At 41.4% G+C, this 21,105-nt stretch overlaps 1 protein-coding gene across 1 annotated transcript; it reads right to left on the reverse strand.

Moving 5' to 3' along the window:
- Positions 1–341: 341 nt before the first annotated feature.
- Positions 342–19,389, reverse strand: QRFPR (pyroglutamylated RFamide peptide receptor). The gene is made up of 6 exons (XM_075709622.1): positions 19,050–19,389; positions 6,001–6,159; positions 5,387–5,448; positions 4,334–4,569; positions 2,663–2,760; positions 342–745 (listed from the first exon to the last, which is right to left on the reverse strand). The coding sequence occupies exons 1-6, from the start codon at positions 19,387–19,389 to the stop codon at positions 342–344; spliced, it is 1,299 nt and encodes a 432-aa protein (XP_075565737.1).
- Between the last annotated feature and the right edge of the window lie 1,716 nt (positions 19,390–21,105).

Raw genomic sequence — 21,105 nt, forward strand, 5'->3', positions numbered from 1 at the left:
ATGGTCTAGCAGTGTGCCAGTGTCCAGACACAGAATAACCAGAGCAAGCAATAGTTGTTTGGTTTACCTAAAGCAGAGGGCAAACAAACCCTAAATTATCTGAGGAAGAATTCCCCCCCCCGCTCCCCCCCGGAAATCATACGGTAATATTGTTTTCCAAAGTTTTACTCCTCATCTTTATAAAATATATTACATTTTCTCAACCAGCATCCCAGCATTATTATAATCCACAAATTTTTTCCCCTCATTTCAGCATGCAAAGTAGAAAATTATTTTAAATGGCTTATTCAAAGTTATCACACAAAGAGAATGCTTTTTCCACGCTCAAAACTTTTGTGATGCTACTGTCCGTTTCCTAATGCAGAATGCACAGTAAGCTCAGAGCTGAACAAGGCAAGATGCCTTTTCAAATTCTTCTTCGAAGCTGGCTGATCGCAGAACTTGACTTCAATGTTGCCATCGCTGAATGCCTCCCTCCTGGCTTCGTCTGAGTCAATGGGATCTCTCAGAGAAACACTTGCCTTTTGCTGCCTCATAGTAATCCCCGAGTTCCCACGTTGCCTGGCTGGTGATGCATTTTCTTTGACAATGCAGAAGCAGATGGCAGACAAAAAATTTTTCTTGAAGTTTTCATTCATGAAAGCATACACAATAGGGTTGCAAATAGAATTGAAGAATCCTATAATCTGCACGATTGCAAAGATCATTTTGACTGTCACATCATCATACTCCTTTTCAAAATTACCTGGAAAGGAAAAAGGAAATATGCTGTAAGCACAGAATGGCATAAATGCCTACTACTTAGCCTACTTATATCCAGTCTGGCATTAGAAGCTTTTGTTTAAAATCAACAAAGACCTTGCTGGAGGTTCTTAATATTATCAACAGGGTTTCATCAGCAAGGAAAGACCAAGATCTACCACATAGTCCTGCTTTGTGTATATGTAAATAAGGACAGAGTCTTTCAAAAGAGGCAATTTATGAACCAAAAAACCTGCCCAATGGCCAAGTGACAGAAAGCTTCCAGTCTGCTAAGTACAGGCCTTGTTTGTTCAAGTTATTCTGGTTCTGCGTTTCATGTCCATATCTAATGTGTAAGTACTTTAACACCAAGCCCTGTCTTCTCACTGACCTTACACGGCTTCGTTCTCTCTGCTGACACAGATCAGCTCATGGAGGTAAAAATGCATCATCTTGGTCACAATTCTCACTCTTTAATCATTGAGATTACAGAGGACTGAATTCCTTGAATTCAAATTCAGCAGCAACCAAACTTTGGATAGGCACTACAAACGTTTACATGGCAAGTAAAATAAAGGCCTTGTAGCACCTGAAATTAGCAATGAAGAGAGCCAACAGTTCATGGAGTGTTATGGGCAACCTTAACATGGGACAACCCAGACAATTTTAAGTTACAGCTTCTGCACTTCTGATTCTGCCCAGGCATAAACACCATGTGGTTCAGCTGACTGGCTGCAGGACTACCGATTTATCAGCTACAACCTTATACGTGATGGAAAGCAAAGAAACAGCTGCTGCCTTTGGCAAGCAGAGCACAACTACTGAAAACTTCCTCTTGTTCCTACACATAGCCTGCTGCATAGTCCCCCATACTATCCCAGTACCCATGCAGGAGATGGGTAGTGCAAGACCCCAGAGAATAGGGCAAATAGCAAAAAGCGAAGATAACAAGCATTGAGGACATTTCCAAGCTAGCATCCAGTCCAGAACACTGAAAAAGTTCAACTGGATTCACTGGGTATTATCACTATGATGTCTGGTATTTATATTTCCAATATGTCTACCTCATTAAACCCAGGGCAAGTGAAGGTATGATAAGTATTTCACAGCAGTTTAACTCAAAGCAGTATGACAGCTTAAGTGGATGCAAATAGAAGTCTTCATGCATTAAATTAAAATTAAATTTGAATTTAAAAGTTACTTGTTCAAGAGGTTTTATACTTGGAAATAACTTTTACCTTCCAGCTGGGTACTTTTGACCTTTCAGCAAATGAGGGTAGTATGACAGACATAGAAAGCAAAAGAATCTACAGAGATATGCTCACCATCCTAATAGTCAAGTCTTGCTTTTTCTTGAGTCTAGTAAGGCCTAGCAAACCTCCTTTTTGGGACTGGATTATGTGCTGTACAAATTGAGAAGCAATGACAATCTCCTTTCTGAAGAGCTTATGTTCTAAAAGAGCTGGTAGGGAGTTTGGGTTCCCTCCTACCCACCCTGCAACAAAGTTCAGTAGGGTTTACAGCAAGACACAAAGATTTTCTCTTTCTTTTTTTTTTTCCTCTTTTTTTTTTCTTTTTTTTTTTTTTTAAATTCACAAAGCAGGGAAGAAGAGATCTGGCTGACACACAAGTGTATCTCAGATACAAGGTATCTCCCAAACACTACATCTGATATGAGTTTTTTTTTTTTAATGTACTCATTTTCCATGTAGATCTATCATTCATAGACTTCAGAGTAATTCATCTATTGTTGGCTATGTATCTCTTACAAGACAGTGATCCAGGATTTATAAGCACAACATTAACCTTTGCTATTCTATAGCCAAATGCTGCAGCAGCACTGGCTTTTCACAACCTGCAGTTCTTTTATCAAAAAAAAACTAAGAAAGGCTTTATTGTATAACACACGGCAGATACTCACTGTATTCTATCATCATGTGAATCACATGAAAAGGGGCCCAACAGACTGCAAAGAGAAACACCACTGTCACCATCATAACAATTGCTCGCTTCTTCTTCCTGAAATTGCATCAAGACATTCCATACTGAATCACTAAGAATTGACTGGTAGTTAGATGTGTCTCTTCAAGTTAGATCTGTAAATGTATTCTGATGGTTGCAGATGCAAATAAAACCCCGGAAGAATGCTCAGAAGTACACAATTGCCTTTGAAACAAAAAGGCAGCATCATATAAATGTAGTACATCAATTAACACCTTTTATTTCTTTCTTTTGGGAAAGCAATGCACTTTGCAGCTGCAGCAAGCAGACATTAGCATATCTTGCAAGGCATTTTCACTCTATTCAAGCAGATGCAATTCCAATAGTAAGAGATGGGAGGGGAAAAAGCACACATGGAATTCCATTAATAGTTCAAAAAACAAGAGTCCTGTCCTAGATCTGGGAGCACTGACCACACCTGCAGCACCTGATTACAGAGAGAATTTGAGAGAATAAGTGAAACTACACCTGCAAACATTCAACCTTTGCTGGTAGGTGAAGTGCTGGCCTAAGAGCAAGAAACACACTCCCTGCCTCCACTGTAATCTCTCACAAACTCAAGGTATACATTAATTTATCATCATCCCCAAGCTGATAGATAATTCATGTAACTACATTTATAGATCCCAAGATGGATTTCTCACTTGAGCTAAAGCAGCAGCACTTCACTGGTAGCAGTTACAGGATCTTCCTTCTCCCCATTGCATGAAAATAAGCTGAGGAGTAGCCCAAAGATTACATGTCACCTTAACTCCTGTGAGATTGTACCCTCTTTCACTTTTGACTTACAAGGGTCTGCTTCTTTAGTCACTCTGTTAGACAAATATCTAAGGAATCGTTTTTCTTTAAGCTGCTTGTCAGTATTCTTACAGTCAATACTTAAGGTGACACTCTCCTCAATGAGCAGAGCTGTTAGAGGTCTCTAGCACATCAGGTAACACATCAATTTGCCAAATGAAAGGAAAAAACATGAGGCAATATTAAGGGTAGCCCATATTTAGTGCTAAATAGCAAAGTTGATAATTATTGATTTTCATAACTTCTCAGATAAAGTATTACCATCTGGATAGTCTCATACAAACACATCTGAGAACACCCAAAACTCTTTGGAAGCTATATCAAGTTACGCTGTACCAAAGTGGTTTTTAAATGAATTCTGATTTTTTCCCATATGCCAATTTAACTTATAATAGGATCATAAAGCACTGTTCACAGTCTCAGAATTATATAAAGAACTTTCCACAGAACATATGGAAATAATGCAGCAGCATTTTCCAAGTCATCTTGTAACTCATGGCCTACATCTTTTCAAAACAAGCATTTCACAATGTATAATATGACATTTATTGAACGGGCTTGACTTCCAAGGTGTGGCTACACTATACTTAGAAGAAAACAATATGTTTAAGTTGCTTTAAATTGGGTATCTAAGTGTTAAATAACTAGCTAGCTTTAAAAATCTGGTCTATGCTTGTAGACTTCCTAACAGATAAGGAAAGACAGATTTTTTTTCAGTTGTTTTCAAGAACTGCCAGCAACAAAAAAAATCTTTCTAGAAGTCACAGTTCCAGCTGTATTTTACTTTACCAACCTTGATATTTTAGACATTTCACTCCCATGAATGGTTTGAAGAACTGAGGCATCTCCCACTCGTTTCTTAATCCAGAGTTCGTAGCCAATTTTAGTGTACAAAAAAAGCATCAACATCAGTGGAAGAAGGAAGAGTATAACAAGAATAAAGGTCGTATATATCTTCTGATAAATCGGGCTGGCCCATTGTTCCAAGCAACAAACATACACTTTTTCATATAGAAAGTCGTATTTAACCTGTAACAAGTGTAAAGGAGATGAGTCACTACAGTGTTTACCCCAAGTGTAACAACCAAGCACATTCAAATATTCCTTGTTCTTAATACAACAACCAAAATTAAACAGAGAGACTTTTCAAAGTGACAAAATTCTTCCAAGCACTTTTCCACATCAAGTATTGGGTTGATCCAAGTTGACTAAGAGAGGTCAAGAGATGCTCTGATTTGCACTCCTCCTCAAAACTTGTTTTTAATGAGGATTTTCAAAGGAGACCTTGGCTACACATTTTGCAAGTAAAGATGGGTGTATAGAAACCTCACATATTAGTCACTTTAAAAAAAAAAAAAAGTGATTTGTTAATATTCAGACTCAGAAGCAGAGCAGCAGATTCTGACAAGCCTTTTTTTTTCCCTCCAAAAGTGTATGGTAACTCCTTAAACTATAATGGGCAGCTAATTACATTTTAAACTAGGCACAGTTCTTCCAAATCTCAGAGAACACTATGTCATCCTGAAACAGTAATCTAAGCCCTACACTGCTGTGTGCCAGCGCACCTATAAACCAAAAGGAAGCCACAGTGGAAGTCAGAGATGTAATTACTGCTCTTTGACATAACTGGGGAGGGTAGACGTGACCAGTCCCTGCTAGCAGCCCTTCTTCCACTGCATGCAAATCCTAATCCTTAGCCTTTCTCATGCTGGCACACAGAACAAAAGCTCCACTTCTCTTATCACACTCTCATTTCTTAGGAGTTTATTCAATTTCATTGCTAAAGGTACAACAAGGTCCAGCAAGGACTAAATTTAAGTGTAAATTCCCGTTTCACCTAACATACCTCAAGGCGTTGCACATGCCACATAGGTGACCCAACAATAACTGCCAGCAACCAGACTATGCCTGTAAACAAATACATTTTTCAACATTTTGTACAACAAGCAGTATAAGTTTGGTACGAACAGTTTAACAGCTTCATCTTTAACGAGTCAGGCAAAGTAGGCAATTTAAATAAAGAACAAAAGTTTTCTACATGAGGCATACATCAGTCAACATTCACATCAATAACAGCATGCTCTTTTGTTACCAGTTTTCTTTCTACCTACCTTCATTTATTGGTATTCAAGTGTAAAGGCAACTTAATTTGCACAGGCAGCATTATGCATGTTCTCTTTGAGTTACAATGGAAGGACCATTTACAGCTGTGACATTGCCTTAGCACTGCTTGTACATTTTAACACTTCCTTAAAAAAAAATCATCAGGGTTTTGGCTAGTAATTACTATACATATAGGCACTATCCTTGAGCTATTTTATAAACGTTGCCAGACTTATTAACTCCACCTCTGAATCACTGGTCATCTCAGTGCCTTCTGTTCTGTCATGCCATCTACACCAGCTACACTGAAGATTATTCCTCCATACACATGATTACTGGAGATGCCTAAAGTCTTACCAAGCATCGTGAAAGCTCTTTTATTGGTGTATTGCCATTTCATTTTTAGTGGATGCACAATTCCCTGGTGTCTTTCCACAGCAATGCAGGTCATTGTAAGAATCTCAGTTACAATAGCAGTGGATTGAACAAATGGTACCATCTTGCAAGCGAAGGCACCTGCAATAGTCAGAAAATAAGGTATGCAACTGTTGCAGCTCATGAAAAACCTATTAATACTGAACTTCATTACTAAAGTGCCATTGTGCAAAAAGAACAGACTAATATTCTTAGATTTATTTTAACAGCTCAACTGATAAGTCACCCATTTAAGCTACTCATCAAATGCAGCTTTCAATAGTCATTCTTCCGTTGTACACAATACATCTGCAAAATCAAGACTTCTAAGGACATATTTGCTTGCTCTGTATCAGTCTGAGACTTACTCCTATGTCACTTTTGACCAAGTCTTCCATCATTTGTTTTCAAATGTGCCAATTACAGGGATATTTATTACCTTTTTATCTTGGCAGATTACTCTCCAGTTTTATGAAGGTCTTAGTGTTACCTGTTTAAAAGTTTACCTTTTCTGCTGTTGCAAATACATTCCTTCTGCTCATTTAAATACCACTCTATTTGTATACTTTGGCACTTACAATTCTGCCAAGCGATATATATAGGAGTCCTCTAAGAGGCATAACATAAGAGGAGAAATTCAACCTCTTCATCATCTTTCCATTCTCCAAGTCTCCCTCTTTCCTGATTAGCACATTATGTTAATGACACCATCCAAATCAAATACAATTTCCTGCCTGCATTTTCACAGTTGTATAGGTTCCCACTGTGAGTATTTATGCACAGCTAGCACAGATCTTCAGATTTCATTGCTGCTACAGTTTCCCAAAAGTACCTATTCATTTCTTAACATATTAGTCATTCTCCATTACTCAAGTCCCAACCATCTTAGAAACTGTGGTGTAAATTACTCTCAAAAACCTTAACGCCCTTCCCATCCTACTTCTCATTTACTCATTTTCTGACCATATTTCTGACCCTGAGATAATCTTGTATGCCCACATTCTCACAGTTCCCTCCCATTCTTACAGTTCAGTATCAGCTATTCTTTTCAGTAACAGCTGGGGTTATTTCCCTTAGTTGATCATTAATTACCAAGATATAATCCATAAACTCAAAATAGCCAAAGGAATATCTGATCCAATTGTAAGTCAAGCTTTAAGGTACTACAGACACCTTAAGCAATAAAAGCATAGAAAACAGAAAGAAAACAAACAAGAAACTATCAAAACTTAATCCTGCCTTCCATGAAGGGAACAAGGAACAGGGAAACTTCTGTCTGCTGGGTCAGGCTAAAAGTCACTACAGCTTACAAGAAGGAACTGGTTTGCTACTGGTCTTATCAGTTCTAGCTGCCCCAAAAAATCACTTTTTCCATGGCTCCAAACAGGGAGGGGAAGGGCAATGGGGCAAAGGATGGAAGTCAAGTACCTTTCAAGTACATCTTCAACACCAGCAACACTGTGAACGTGCACATAGATCTGGCTTAATACAGAGTAAGAATATACCATGCAGCCCAATCTCAAGCTACTTGAATGAAATCCTAGCATGGTCAGTAGGAACTGCATAGAAGAAGATGCACTGGGCTGCATATCTGTTCTCATCTAGTATGTATTTTGCCAGGGTGTCAGAAAGAGCAAGAAAAGACATCTTGACACCTGGCATCAACTGCAATTTATACGATAAAATTCCCCACTTCTTCCTTGGCTTCAGTAAGCACAAAGTAAACCCCTCATGAAACACAGCCAGTATCTTACTAACTGCGCATCTCATCAGTTTCTCACTACCCCCAGTACAGTATGTGCTACACATATAAGCACCAGACCCACTCAGTCAAATTTAAAGTTCTTCAACCAAGCGTGCTGAAACTTCTGTAGCAAGATGACAAAAAGCAAGCTCAAATCATACCTTCTTTGCACATGGCAAATGGTGAATACAACCAAAGAGGCAATGGCACACAATCTCTGGCTTACTGCCATGAGTAAAGCAGAGATAAAATGATCTTCAGCCAAATCCAAATCCTAATCCTTTGAATCAAAAGGAGAGTTTCCATTATTGGTTTCAAGTATTTTCTTCACCGAGTAAGGTAGAAGTGACTCCTGATACAAATAACATGAACAGAAAAGCAAAATTTGTGCATGAAAGAAATGTTTAAGTTCCTGTTTCACTAAAGAAACAAGTTCAAATTTGAGTGCTGGAGCTGGGGGGGGGGGGGGGAACACAATCAAAAAACAACCAACCTTTCACCGTATGCTATTTTGCTATTTCTTATAGTTTGAAAAAAGTCAGAGTTAAATAAAGTGAAGTCCACTTGAACTATACTCCATTATAGGGGTTTTCCTGTAATGCACTACTCCTTCACTGAAGTCCCAGCATTCCAGGGTACTCTTAGGAAGCAATGAAGTACCACTCTATTACTCTACTTAGGTAACAATATGAGGCAGCAATTTGCACTCAAGTTATATGAGTCTGGTGGAATTTCCCACTTGTGCCCAACTATTAATTTGCACTCAAGTTATATGAGTCTGGTGGAATTTCCCACTTGTGCCCAACTATTCAAAGAGCAACAGAATGCATGAGTTCATCATGGGTAGTAACTCCCAAAATCCCAGATTTCTGTTGCATTTATCTTCTCATTTTCTTCCCAATAACTACACTGTCAAAAAGCACAGACTACTACTATGCCTTTAGCTGAACCCCCAGGAGAAAAGGCTGCAGAAACTCCTTATTTAATCTCTTTGAAGACAAATGTACAGTAAGCAATCACCTAAGCTATATATAAAGTGACTGTTAAAAACGTCATAAAAGGAAGAATCTACATGTCTACAGATTGATCCTACTGAGCTGAATGAGGAGTGACTGTAGCACTTCCAGAAATGAGAAACAGGGTGTTTTTCATCAGACACAGTTGGCTGAAATAGAAACACTGCTCCGAGTCACATGGCACACATTTTGGTTCCCTGGTGGACTGAACCTCTGTGGCCAAAGCAAAACAGCCACATACATTCTTATAACCAAGAAATAACATGAAATTTTCAAAAAGGACAGTAACTAAAAGCTACTCAGAAAGCCTCTATATATCAATAGTAAAAGCAGAACAGTATTTCAACCTCCCTGAAGCTTCTCATGCCACGAAGCCCAGGGGCTCTGACTATCAACTTGTATTAACATTACCATATCGCTTTAGGGCTCTTCTGCTTGCCCTGAATTGTCATTCACTATGCAAATGCTTCCTGTCTTCTGAAATCATGAGGCACTTTGGTGTTTCAAATGCAAAACTTCACCGAGGTTAATTGACTGTTTAGCAAGGAAATCAACTCTTTGTTTGCATGAGTGTTTGAAACGGATATGTTGGGGGAAGGGGGGGGGGGGGCGGTAGGGAAGAAAGGAATACAGTGTTAAGAATGTCATGGCCAAATGAAAAGTTATCAACTTCAATGGAAATGTGACTTCAACAGATTTGAGACCCAGCTCCACCATCCTTAATGTGTTTGAATGGGCTTCAATCCTGAGATACCAATGGTCACTGTACTTGACAGAATAGGGAACGTTTTTCCACACAAAGCCTATTCTTAGCTTTCAAAACTTTCATGATTTTATTTATAAATATATACCAGCCATTCCAAACTGCTTGGAGAAAGTCTTTAGTAATTATCTAAGTCTTTTAATACTATAAATTATATAGCCTACATTTTCAAACTACAGACACTATCAGCTTTTATACACATGGGAAATGAGAATCATTTATTGTTAAATAAGATAACTATTTCAAAATGGTGGTAGTTGGGCTGTGGTAGTGTAGAGAAAAAGGAAGAAGACAATCTGAAACTATTATTTCAGAATACTAAAAATCTTAGAGTAACCACACTGTTTTTTCCAGGGATATTCCTAAACAGAACATCTATATGGAGATTAACGCTTCAATAGATCTTTTCAAAACACTGTCTCCAAGTCCACAGGCCCTAAAACACATTCTTTCCCAACAGAAAGCTTGTTGTTGAGTTGGAATTAGACCAACAGGACTTCAGAAGTCCTTTATGGAGGTCCAACCATTATTTTTATTCTTTGAGATTTAGCTGCCTAATGTCCAAAGCGTTGATTCTATTCTATTGCCCTGTTCCTTCAGATACTTCCAGGCTACAGGTTCCCAGCATGGCCTCTTAGAGTTGTCTCAGTCAGTCTTGACAAGCACAGAAGAGAACTGGAGAACCACAGAATAATGCTGGTTGGAAACAAATTCAGAAGGTCTCTACCCTGACCTCGTGCCTCACAGCAGGATCAGCAATCAAGCCAGACCAAGCCCAGAGGATTTAGATCTCAAAAGTCTCCAATGCTGAAGACAGCACAGCCTTCCCTGGGTCAGCCTCTTCCTCTGCTTGACTGTCCTCAGATGGAAAAAGATTTTCCTTACATCCTGTCTGACCTTGTTTCAGTTGAAGCCTTTTTGCCTCATGCTCCTGCCACACACTGCTGTGAAGAGCTTGGGCCATCTTCTCAGTACACTCATATACACTAAAAAATGCTGCTAGGTTGCCCCAAAACTGTCCCTTCTCCAAGCTGAACAAGCTCCATTCCCTCAGCTTTTCCACCCATACAGGGCAGCTGCTCCCACCCCTGATGTCCGGGTGGCCCTCTGCCAAACTCATACCAGTTTATCAATATCTTTCTTGTACTGTGGGTCCAAAACCGGACACAGTATTCTGGACACTAAACAAAACCTTGCTTGTGAGACTCAATTTAACAGGCAAGGTAGGTTTTACTAAATCTAAGCCTTCCCAAAACACAGATGATGCATCTCTTCTTCCTTCCCTTAAATTGATCAAATGCTGCAATCACTGAACAAGGGAAGTGTGGAAAGGGGGGCCTGGAATCCTGGCTCTCCAACCTCCAGGAGAAAGCCTTACCATTAGGACCCCACCTTCAGGACCTCCCTCTGAAATGGACCATCTCACAAGAATACTCATGGATTTTCACAGTCGGGGGCAGGGGGAACAACAACAAAAACTACCACACAATACCTGCAAACTTGCATAGTCAGTATTAGGGAAAAGGGTACTAAGGTGTAGTCCCTGATCGAATAATGCATGCACATTTCACTTAACATTTAACCCATTTGTGTAAAGCAAGCTTCACCTGCAGCAAGAAGAAACTGATGCCACCCCATTCTCAAATGCCTGTTAGTTGAAAGTCCCTTCTGGAAACAATGAGGAAAAAAGCTGATTTTTACTATAAGCAAGACATGGTAAGTTTTGCGAAAACAAAACCCAAAAAACAAATTATGCTACTACATCATGATTTAGACAGTGAAATTAAAATAAGACTGGGACAGGCAAAAAACAGCTGTGTGAAACACTGTGACACATTAAAAACATGTCAAGCTAGTTTTCACATGTTTGTGTTCAAACTTACCACAGAGTGAGAGAAGATTTTAAAGGAATATACCAGTTTACACCTTTTTTCTAATCAAGCTGATAAAAACGTAGCTGTTTAGAACATGGTTCGGAGAGAATATAGTTTAACAGCTAGTATTATTCAAGTCTTCTTTCCATTCACTCACACAGCTGCTAGACAGTTAATTATATCAGATATTATGTCCTAGTCATGATATACTCACCTATAACAAATCAACATTGGATTAAGAATACAATGAAGTTCCATATCTCCCAACCAATCTGAAAATAAAAATGGATTTGCTTTTTAATCTTTATAATAAAGGCATTGAACGGCTTTATTTTGTTATTCATTTCTTTTTAAACAACATATTGTTCAAAACATAATTTCAGATCCTACCTAAAGAGAACAATTAGTGAAAGAGTAACATACAAAAGTAAAGAACAAAAGCTTGCTTAAGATAAGTGAGTTTCAGTCAAGATTATTTAAATCTCACTCCTCATGGTGTTTCTGGAGTCATTAAGCTAATCAGCATCACTCCTTATAGTGTCTTCAGAGTCATTAAGCTAATCAGCATTTGGATAAAGGAAGCCTTGGCCGAAGAAGTCATTTCATTTTAATTGGAGAAAGAAGGGAATGTAAAGTGTTTCCTGGCTCTATACAAACGGAAATAATGCTGGAAAAGCAAAGAGAGTTTAGGACAGATTTTTAGAAACAATGTTTAAAAGTTGTCCTGAGAACAGACCAGTCATCATCATAAACCTACAGCAGCCATCAAGAAAAACAGCACCCCAAATTGTAATAAAAAGATTAGAAGAGGCAAGTAGCCTGTGAGATGGAAGAAAGCAATTAGAGATTATTTGCCTTTCAAAGGTGAGAAACAGAATTAAGAAGCAGGGAAGTATGCACTCTTCTTCAAACCTATTTAGAAAAATGGGGGTAAGAAAACACAACATCGACTTGCTTCAAATAAATCTGAGTGATACATCAATTTGTGCATTCACTGCCTACAGGTAACTGCTGAAAACAATGCTGTCCTCCTGCACTTCTTTTATACTGCAACTTCCACTGAAAACAAACCAAAATCATTATTTGCCTCTTCTTTTACAGAAGAGAAGCATGGGGGGAAAAAAAGCAGGCAGAATATACAGTTCCAGCAGGATTTGGCAGCTAAAGCCCACCCGACACAGCAACCTCACATCCTTGCTCTGCCTAGTGCTAGTCACCCACTCTCAGAAGATGAAGCAATCTACATGGACTACTCTGCTTCCCTATGTATTACTGTTAATCGACCCAAATTAGATTTTCTCTGACTTCACAATGATAGATCACCTGGTAAATACAATATACAGGATTAAAAAACGTGAGTGACTTCAAAACAGAAATTCCTCTTCTACTGCCTGCTTATGTGCATCCCATCCTTGAGCTAATCAGTCACTTTCAGAACAAAAGGCATTCCCCTTGCCCCTAAATCAGAATCTGGACATAATGACAAAAATCCAGGATTAATGCAATCACTGACTTACTCTTGAAAACAATGTTTAGTTTGATTCATTTGAAACGTCCAGCTAGATTCCCACTTAAACTGGGGTTTAAATTCTTGAGCCTGACTCCAAAATTTGTGTGGACACCAGCTACCTGATGCCATTAATGAACATTACATGAGCCAAACTCGAGACAGATGGAGCTTGGGGAAGAAGGGTGTTACTTTCTGCTTCCCAAAGCAAAACACACAGCTAGAGCTATTCCAGGTCTTTGAAACACCTGGGACATTTTTATACTATACTGCACAAAATACTTCACACCTATGTAATGCCTCCAAATGCATAAACAAATCGCCACTACATTAAGCATTTTGATATGATCCCAGCACTGGAGCCTTTGTGTGCTAAAGCTAGGCACTGGGAAAACTTTAGTCTATTTCTCAGATTCTGGTTCTTTTTTTCTTTTTTTTTTTCATTAATAACTTACCTAGTATCTTAAATACGTATCAAAATGTTTAACTTTCTATGAGGTAAGACTTTCAGCAAACACTTCCAATAGATTGTTAGCACTGCAGCATTTAATAGTGACCATTTCCAACTGGGAAAGAAAATCACTTGCAAAGGAATACTGGGAATGAAAATAACTAATTGCTTTTCTTTTTCAAGAAGCTAAGAGGTTCCCCAAAGTATTCCTGATGCACTGCTGCAAACTGCATAGAGTATTCAAGCAATGATTAGTTTTCCCCAAAAACATTCAGAAGGCTGCAAATATAAACAGTATTCCCTTAAACAATTCTTCATGCCTTCATTATCAGATGTTGTCCCTGTAACTATCATTTAGCCACTTCATCATCCATTTAAAAGATCAGTTTTTCTTTTACTAGGGTAACAAAGGCAAAATCCTAAAACCATTCTCAGATAAAAGTTAAATTGCTCCTTTCTCTGTTAAAATGTCACTGACCAAGCCCTTGCACGGAAATCTCTATCACAGCTTGTAAACCAGTTCTCTCCAGCTCACTTGAGGCAAGCAAGGTAACTTTTCTTCTATTTTGTAACTTCAGGGCAGAAAACAAGTCAGTCCTCATCATACAGATGGTATCCTTAATCCTTTCATACTTGGGCAATGCATTGTTTGTGTCGATTCTTGGGTATACAGGCATTTTGCATCCTTAGTAGTTTACCATCCACAATGCACAAGTCTCTCACATATCACCTATAGAGGATAAAGAACATTACACATGTCTGCCCAGAAAAAGGTATGAGCGTAGCACGTGATAGTAGACCTGTGGTAGTTAAGCCTGTTTATGGTCAACTACAGCAGCTGAGATAAAATGGTATGGCATGAGCCCATGCAATTAGACCTTGCACCTCAAATATAACTGCATAACCCTTTCTCAAACTGTCTTCAAGAATTTTATTCCTGCCTGTATTCATAAGCAAATACCCCAAAATACACAATAGCAGGGCATGCAGAATGAAGGGTAAGGCACGATTTCACCATTCCGGACAGAACTACAAAAGTCACCCTGCTCTTACAGAAGCAGAGCAATCCTGAGACGTAACTTCTCACACCACAGGAGGCAAATGAAGAATGCTCTTGTCTCCCCAACCCAATTTACAGCAAGTCTAAACAACTTAAATTGGAAGTTCAAAAAAGCTTTAGAACTGGAGATTCAAATAACTGGATCTCTCACATCCAGCTTTACGGTCTAGTATTAACCCTAACAGCATGTCAACAGAGTTCGAGAGTATTTGGAAACTCTTCAGTATCAAAGAGCATTCCAGAAGCAAGTCAGAGTGAAGAAGTTTCTAATGTCTCGCTGAAGAAGAGAGATGGGATTTTACAGAAGTGTCCAAGAATATCAGACACAAAACGCCCAGTGATTTTCATTGCTAAGATTTAATTTTAATCACTCAGTAGGGAATGTTTATGCATTCTCACACAGGAAAGTTGTAAGTAAGGTAACACACTGCTTCATGCAACATGTTTGGTAAAGAACAGAAAGCACCCTAAATACTCAGCTGGGTATAAGTTGCCACCTGGTTTTCAACCAAGCCTTTAGAGAAGAGCAAACTGCTGTGTCAAGGAGCACCAGGTATGACAACAATGTAAGAAAGACCCACCCCTCTCCTGAGTGGCAGCTGGAGGCCAGACAAGATATGCGAGGGCATCTCAAATGCTGCTGTGTGTTCAAGTAGTGCCTCAGATGACTCAGTACTCTCTAAATGACAAGAAAAACCACCCTCTGACACCTGTCTTGAGAATACATATTCTGACTGATAAGATGCAAAGTTCACGAGAAAGACGTAGCATAGTGCTAGGTCTAGCATCACCTGACGTTTTGCCCTTATTTTTTGTCAGGGCTATTATATTATACAACATTAAAAGTAATTCTCCTGTCACTCCAGGCAGTTCTGTAAAGATGTTGCTGTTACTCAGCTAACTAAGCAGTGTCAGAAAATAAAGCAACTCTTGTAATATTTAGCCCAGAGACAAAAGCCCAAATTTATCTTTAACACTGCTGCCATCCATATGAGAATGAGACCGCTACTGCTGCCTCCTACCTATGATCATATAAGAGCAAATCGTCAACTGCTTCAGTTTGCATCAAGACTACCTTTGCTGTATCCATCAATTTACCCCTTACTCAAGTTCCCATTTTATCTTCCTCTTACCAATACATATTATCTCAGTGATCATTTATGCCAATGCCACAATTTTCATTTTCTGCTGCAGTATCTTCCACATTAAAGAGAGATTAGCTTGCAGGATTTTTAATAAAAGTTCCCCTAGAAATTACAGCCATTTTAGTTGCAAAGTATAAATTCAGAAATTAAATCATATACTGTCACTATCACAGTCTCACACAGCTATACAGATTCTTAAGAGATAAGCAAATCAAAATGAGACCGATCCAGCCATTTTTGGTCAATATGGTGCTGCTCCCAGTTGCTGCCTACATAGAGCTAGCAGGTCAGTGTTAATGCTGCATAATCACCAGGCAAAGTGATGCACACGCTCAGTTCCTTGAAACCACAGTTGCTAAATGGTAGGTGAAGTTAAGATGGGGAAAAAGTCATGCCAGTGCTTTAGTTTTTCCCATCTCTGTCAGAACTTAATTAAATTCTAATAAGTGTAATGCAGTAAACATGAGAAATTTTCAGTTTCTAAAGAATTCTGACAAACACTATCTGTAAGAGGAGCCACTTTACCATCCCTAATTTGAATTACTTTACATCACCAGCTGTCAACATTCTCCCTGGAGTCCTATTGTTAACTATGCACACCTGGAACTCTTTGGGGTGAAAGCATTTCACCCTTCATTTTAGGAGGACCAAAATGATAGTTAGTCCTTTCTGACAGCATCCATAATGTCTTAAAAGGTAACAGCTACTCTGAAACTGTGGCTGTTCTTAAGTCTGCATGTTCTGCCTCTACAGTCTAGAGTGTTTGCTGCTTTCCCTTCACCTCTCCCATTCTGCTGTGGGTTTCCAAAGGGGAAAAGAAGAGAAAGAAACACACACACGTAGAAGCATGGAAATAAAGAACCAGTTCCAAATCAAAGACAAGAACAAAACATCCTCATGTCTCAGTTCACATCACCTAGTACAGATGCTTGTTTTAGTGACGCAAGTGCAGCTATACTTAAGCTATAAAGTGACTAAATGCTCAGAAACCCAAAGATTTCTAGCATCAAGTGTCTCAGGATGCACCACTTTTTCCAGCAGGGATATATTACATAGTCAGATCACCTTTTTCTTAACAGAGTTGGAGCTTGCACTACTCAGAGATGTTGCATTAAGGTGGATGGGAATAAGATTTTTCAGACTACAAGATGAAAGGCAAAAGGAAAATTAAACTAGTACAGCTAGCAGGGAAAAGAATCCTCCCAGACTGGCAGGCTCTGATTAGCAGTATAACTGCAATCACCATTCTTGCTTCACAGTGTAAGCCTCAGGAGTCAGATACCCTTGGGATACCATCAGTTTACATCTTGTTTTCCTGAATTTTACTTCACACACACACCCTCCCCAACAGTGAAGGATAACACCCATCAATTATGTTACTTATTATATCCTCCCAATACCGTGTTAGTTAAAGCTTGTAAATCTTACCAGGACCATAAAGGCTGCTATCAAAGTCAATGGGATCTGTGGATCCCCTTGTACTGAAGATGTTCTAGCACAACAAAGAGGGTAGACAAAAAATACAGTAAAATCCACAGAAGAGCATACTTTGAAGTATCCAACTACTGAGTATCTGAAGGTATTTATTGCAACCTTTTACACTCACTGCTTCTAGGCTTTTGTCAAGCATCCTCAGTAACAGAAGGTAAATGGAAACATACTTCCCCCATACTGTTCCACATGCCTGTGCTACATCTGCTAAAATTCACCTCAGGTGGAGGCTTCATCCCACCCAACTTTTAGGTGATTCTAGTCGGATGTATGGTCAAGCTGACAGACCAGGGTTTTCCTTACAAGTGAGGAGAATCACACCTCTTATCTTTAGGAAAAGCTATTCAATTCAGTCTTCTCCCCTTTATGTGAGATCTCTTGATGTCACCAGTAACTTTCTGCTGTATTTGTCTTTGAACAAGGAGAACTAGAACTACAGTAGTCAAAAGGAAGGTACAGCAATGTAACTATCAATTTATTCCATTACTTTTATTTACACATCCTTATTAGTCTTGGGGTTCAACATCAGTACTGTCTTAAAACAGTGGTTACCTCCCTGAAAGACAGCTTGTAAAAAAATAAAACGGTTGTCCTTACTATCAGTAGCCCCCAGAGTTTTGTATTCGTCACTTCTCCCAGAAAATTCCTGAGTTTCAGACAAAAGTAAAGCCCGCTTCACACTGGGTTAGGTATCCAAATGCTTTTCAAGCCCACTCTGACCTGTCAGTTCCAACCCTGCGCTCTAGTCCGCGGGATGTACTGCAATTAAATCTCCATGTCCTGAAGGTAACCTTCACTGTCCTCCAGCAATAGAAGCACAGGAAGCCTTGGAAATTGAAACATAAGCACGTCGCTTCATGAACATTCCTTCTGTTCATATTGAAATATTCTGAAAAATATTTCAATTTGCAATTGTACAAGACGTGGTCTGCTACTAACTGTAAAACCATCCCTTTTATTTTTCCACTTGTGATTGTCAAGCACTGTTTTACGACCAAGAAAAGGAAGATAAATACCATTTGCAGTGTTATTTCACCCTTGTCTTTTTGTTACTTTACTACTTTGGAACTAGGATACATAAAAAAGAAAAAAAAAAATTCTTTCGAGGCATCAGGGAGGCCTTGCCCAAACGTCCTTCATGTCAACCGGAATACAATATAATTCCCAAGATATAAGCGTATCTTGAAATGCATCATTTCAACATAAATTCTGCATGTTCTCTCACTCCCCTGTTTCTCCAAGGGCACATTCTTTTTCCTCACAACAGGTTAAGGGGGTCTGACTCCGAGTCGACTGCTGTCAGAGGAACTTAAGGTGAATACAGACTGATATTTCACTTGCCAGACAGATTTCATTACTTGAGAGAAATAAAGAGAAAGTACCGCTAGACTACCTCATCAGCACTACATATAGTTTCTCACACACGTACCGCAACTTTTAACGAAAACAAGCATGAAAGCCCGCTGGCTTTAACATAACCTGAGGGAGCGGTGTAGCCATTATTTCACCCTGAGGAAAAGCAGCTGACGGCAGGCTGAGGTTACTGAACTACACACCTGGAGATACCGCCCCGGTCCTGCGATAGAAGCCTACGAACGCCTGAAGGCAGGGAGAGCGGACACTTCCAGTTTGCGCCGAAGAGTTGAAGCCCTGTGCGAGCACGCAGGGCTCCGGGAATACCGCTGCCCTCAGGGAGGACAGCAGCCTCCTCACAGCGGGGCGGCCGCGCCCGCTCCTCCTCGGCGGAGGGCCGGCCCCCACGGCCGAGGCTGCCCAGGGCTCACCGCGGGAACGCCCCGCGCCCCTCGGGGTCCCCCACGGACGGCGGGAGGGACGGGGGGGGTCCCCCACGGACGGCGCTGGCCGCAAGCGCTGCCCCACCGCCGCCTCCCGCCAGCGGCCGCCGAGCCCGGGACCGCCCGCCCCGGCCCCGGCACCCACCGCCGAGCCAGTTGGAGGAGATGTTCTGCAGCATGGTGAAGGGGACACAGAAGAAGGCGATGAGGAGGTCGCTGAGCGCCAGGGAGCAGATGAAGATGTTGGTGACGGTCCTCATGGCTTTGCTGCGGGTCACCACGTAGAGCACCAGGCAGTTGCCGAAGAGCGCTAGGGCGAAGATGAGCACGCAGATGAGGACGAAGGCCACCTTGGTGCGCCCCGGCAGCTCCGGGATGTACACCAGCGGCTGCAGCCCGTAGAGGGCGATGAACTGCTCCCGCGTCACGTTGTTGTCCCGCAGGAGCTGCGCGAACTGCTCCGGGGTGATGTTCAGGGACGGCATGGCGCCGTCCTCCCCGCTCCCTCCTCAGCCCCCTCAGCGCCGCCACCCGCGCCCCGCCATCGCCGCTCCGCCGGGGCGGGGAAGAAGGCAGAGAAGCGGAGGCGGGGGCGCGGAGAGCCGGGAGCAGCCTGGGGGGGCCGGGGCGGCCGCAGCGGGAGCAGCTCCGCCCGGCGGCAAACTTCGAGGAGGAGGCGGCGGCGGCGGCCGCTGCCTCCGCCGGCTGCCGTGGACCGGCGGGCCCGGGGCGGGCGGGAGCGCGACAGCCAATCAGCGCGCAGCGCGGGCCCGCCGCGGTGGAGCGGGACGGCCGTTAAACGGCTGCAAACGGCCGGCGCCCCTCACAGCCCGGCGGCAGCTGAGCGTCGTGCACGGCGGGTGCCTCCCCAGCGGAGGCTCGAAACGCCTGAGGTGGGAGCTGAAACCACCGAGCCAACCTCTCGGCACGTTTGGATAAGGCTTTTATTTAGAATCATAGAACCGTTTAGGTTGGAAAAGACCTTTAAGATCATCCAGTCCAACCATTGACCTACCCTACCAAGTCCACACTAAGCCAGTCAAGGGTAGACTAGACTAAACCACGTCCCGAAGTGCCACATCTACCCGTTTTTTGAACACTTCCAGGGATGGTGACTCCACCACTTCTCTGGGCAGCCTGTTGCAGATTGCGTAGCGGGTACATGGCCTTCTGCGTGAGGGGAGGCTCATGCCACCTGCAGTGGGTCACACTGCTGCTGCTCCATGCCCAACCCAAACGAGGTAGCAGAGGGCTTTTATCTGCCTTTCCAGCCCCCTCTGCACGACACTGCTGCAGGGCCTCGCATGATGATGAGCCGAAGCTCAAACAGAAAAGTAATCTTCCAAACTTTGGGCCGTTGAGCTCAGAGATCCCAGGAGGCTCCTGAAGATTCCTCTCCCAGGCAGACCTTCAACCAGCAGCAGAACCACTCTTGCCAGAATCCCATCGCACTCAACCTACTTGCCTAGGCTACTTAGGTAAGGTTACGTAGGCTACTAAGGTGTGCTTAGCTAACTGACTGCAACAGTAGTCGAGAAAATGCCACTGCAGTTTAAATGTGGATAGTAACGGGAGTTAAGGTCTAACAGAGAGGTCAGGTTGAAAATACGCACTGGTTTGTCTTCCAGCCTGTTTTAAATTGCCCAATACAGCTTTCTCGCTAGGGCAGGTATATCCCCTTTGTACCGTATGATAATACATTTAATAGCAACAACTTGTTTTTAATCAGTCACATAATAAATTATCGAAAAGGATCCAGAGAAGGCAATAATATGGAAAACTGTTCTGGCAACACTTCCCCCTCCCCACAGTGACAGATGTTTCATAAGGAAACAAAATCACCTGGGAGAATGCTGCAAAATTAGATTTTGTACAGAAAGGGTGCTCCTTGGCCTGCGTACATGTCTTTACCTGTACCAGGGAAGTATAAAACAGAATGAAGAAAGGTCTAGCAAAAGCTGTATTTATTAGGTATTACGTTGTGGGCTTGCCAAGGAAGACTGGAGAGGGAAGAGTTCACCACCACATCATTCTCAGCAAAATGAATGTTCCCAACAAGAGCAAAGATACTTTGTGCCATTTTTGAAAGAAAATATTTGTGTTTAGTGGAAATCAATAGATAGAGGTTCCTGTGCCTGCACTGTTACGTATGTATTCCAATCTGCACAAGTCAGTCCTCCAAATACTGACAATCCTCTTTT

The sequence above is a fragment of the Pelecanus crispus genome, chromosome 4 (assembly GCF_030463565.1).
Source record: "Pelecanus crispus isolate bPelCri1 chromosome 4, bPelCri1.pri, whole genome shotgun sequence".
Lineage (NCBI taxonomy): Eukaryota > Metazoa > Chordata > Aves > Pelecaniformes > Pelecanidae > Pelecanus > Pelecanus crispus.

Bases quoted from the DNA above. Each gene is read 5' to 3' on its own strand.
- QRFPR (XM_075709622.1), bottom strand. From the start codon at position 19,389: ATGCCGTCCCTGAACATCACCCCGGAGCAGTTCGCGCAGCTCCTGCGG. The intron at 6,160-19,049 runs GTGGGTGCCGGG...TGACTATTGCAG, and splicing joins CTCCTCCAACTGGCTCGGCG to GTGCCTTCGCTTGCAAGATG. The intron at 4,570-5,386 runs GTATGTTAGGTG...CACTTGTTACAG, and splicing joins GGCATGTGCAACGCCTTGAG to GTTAAATACGACTTTCTATA.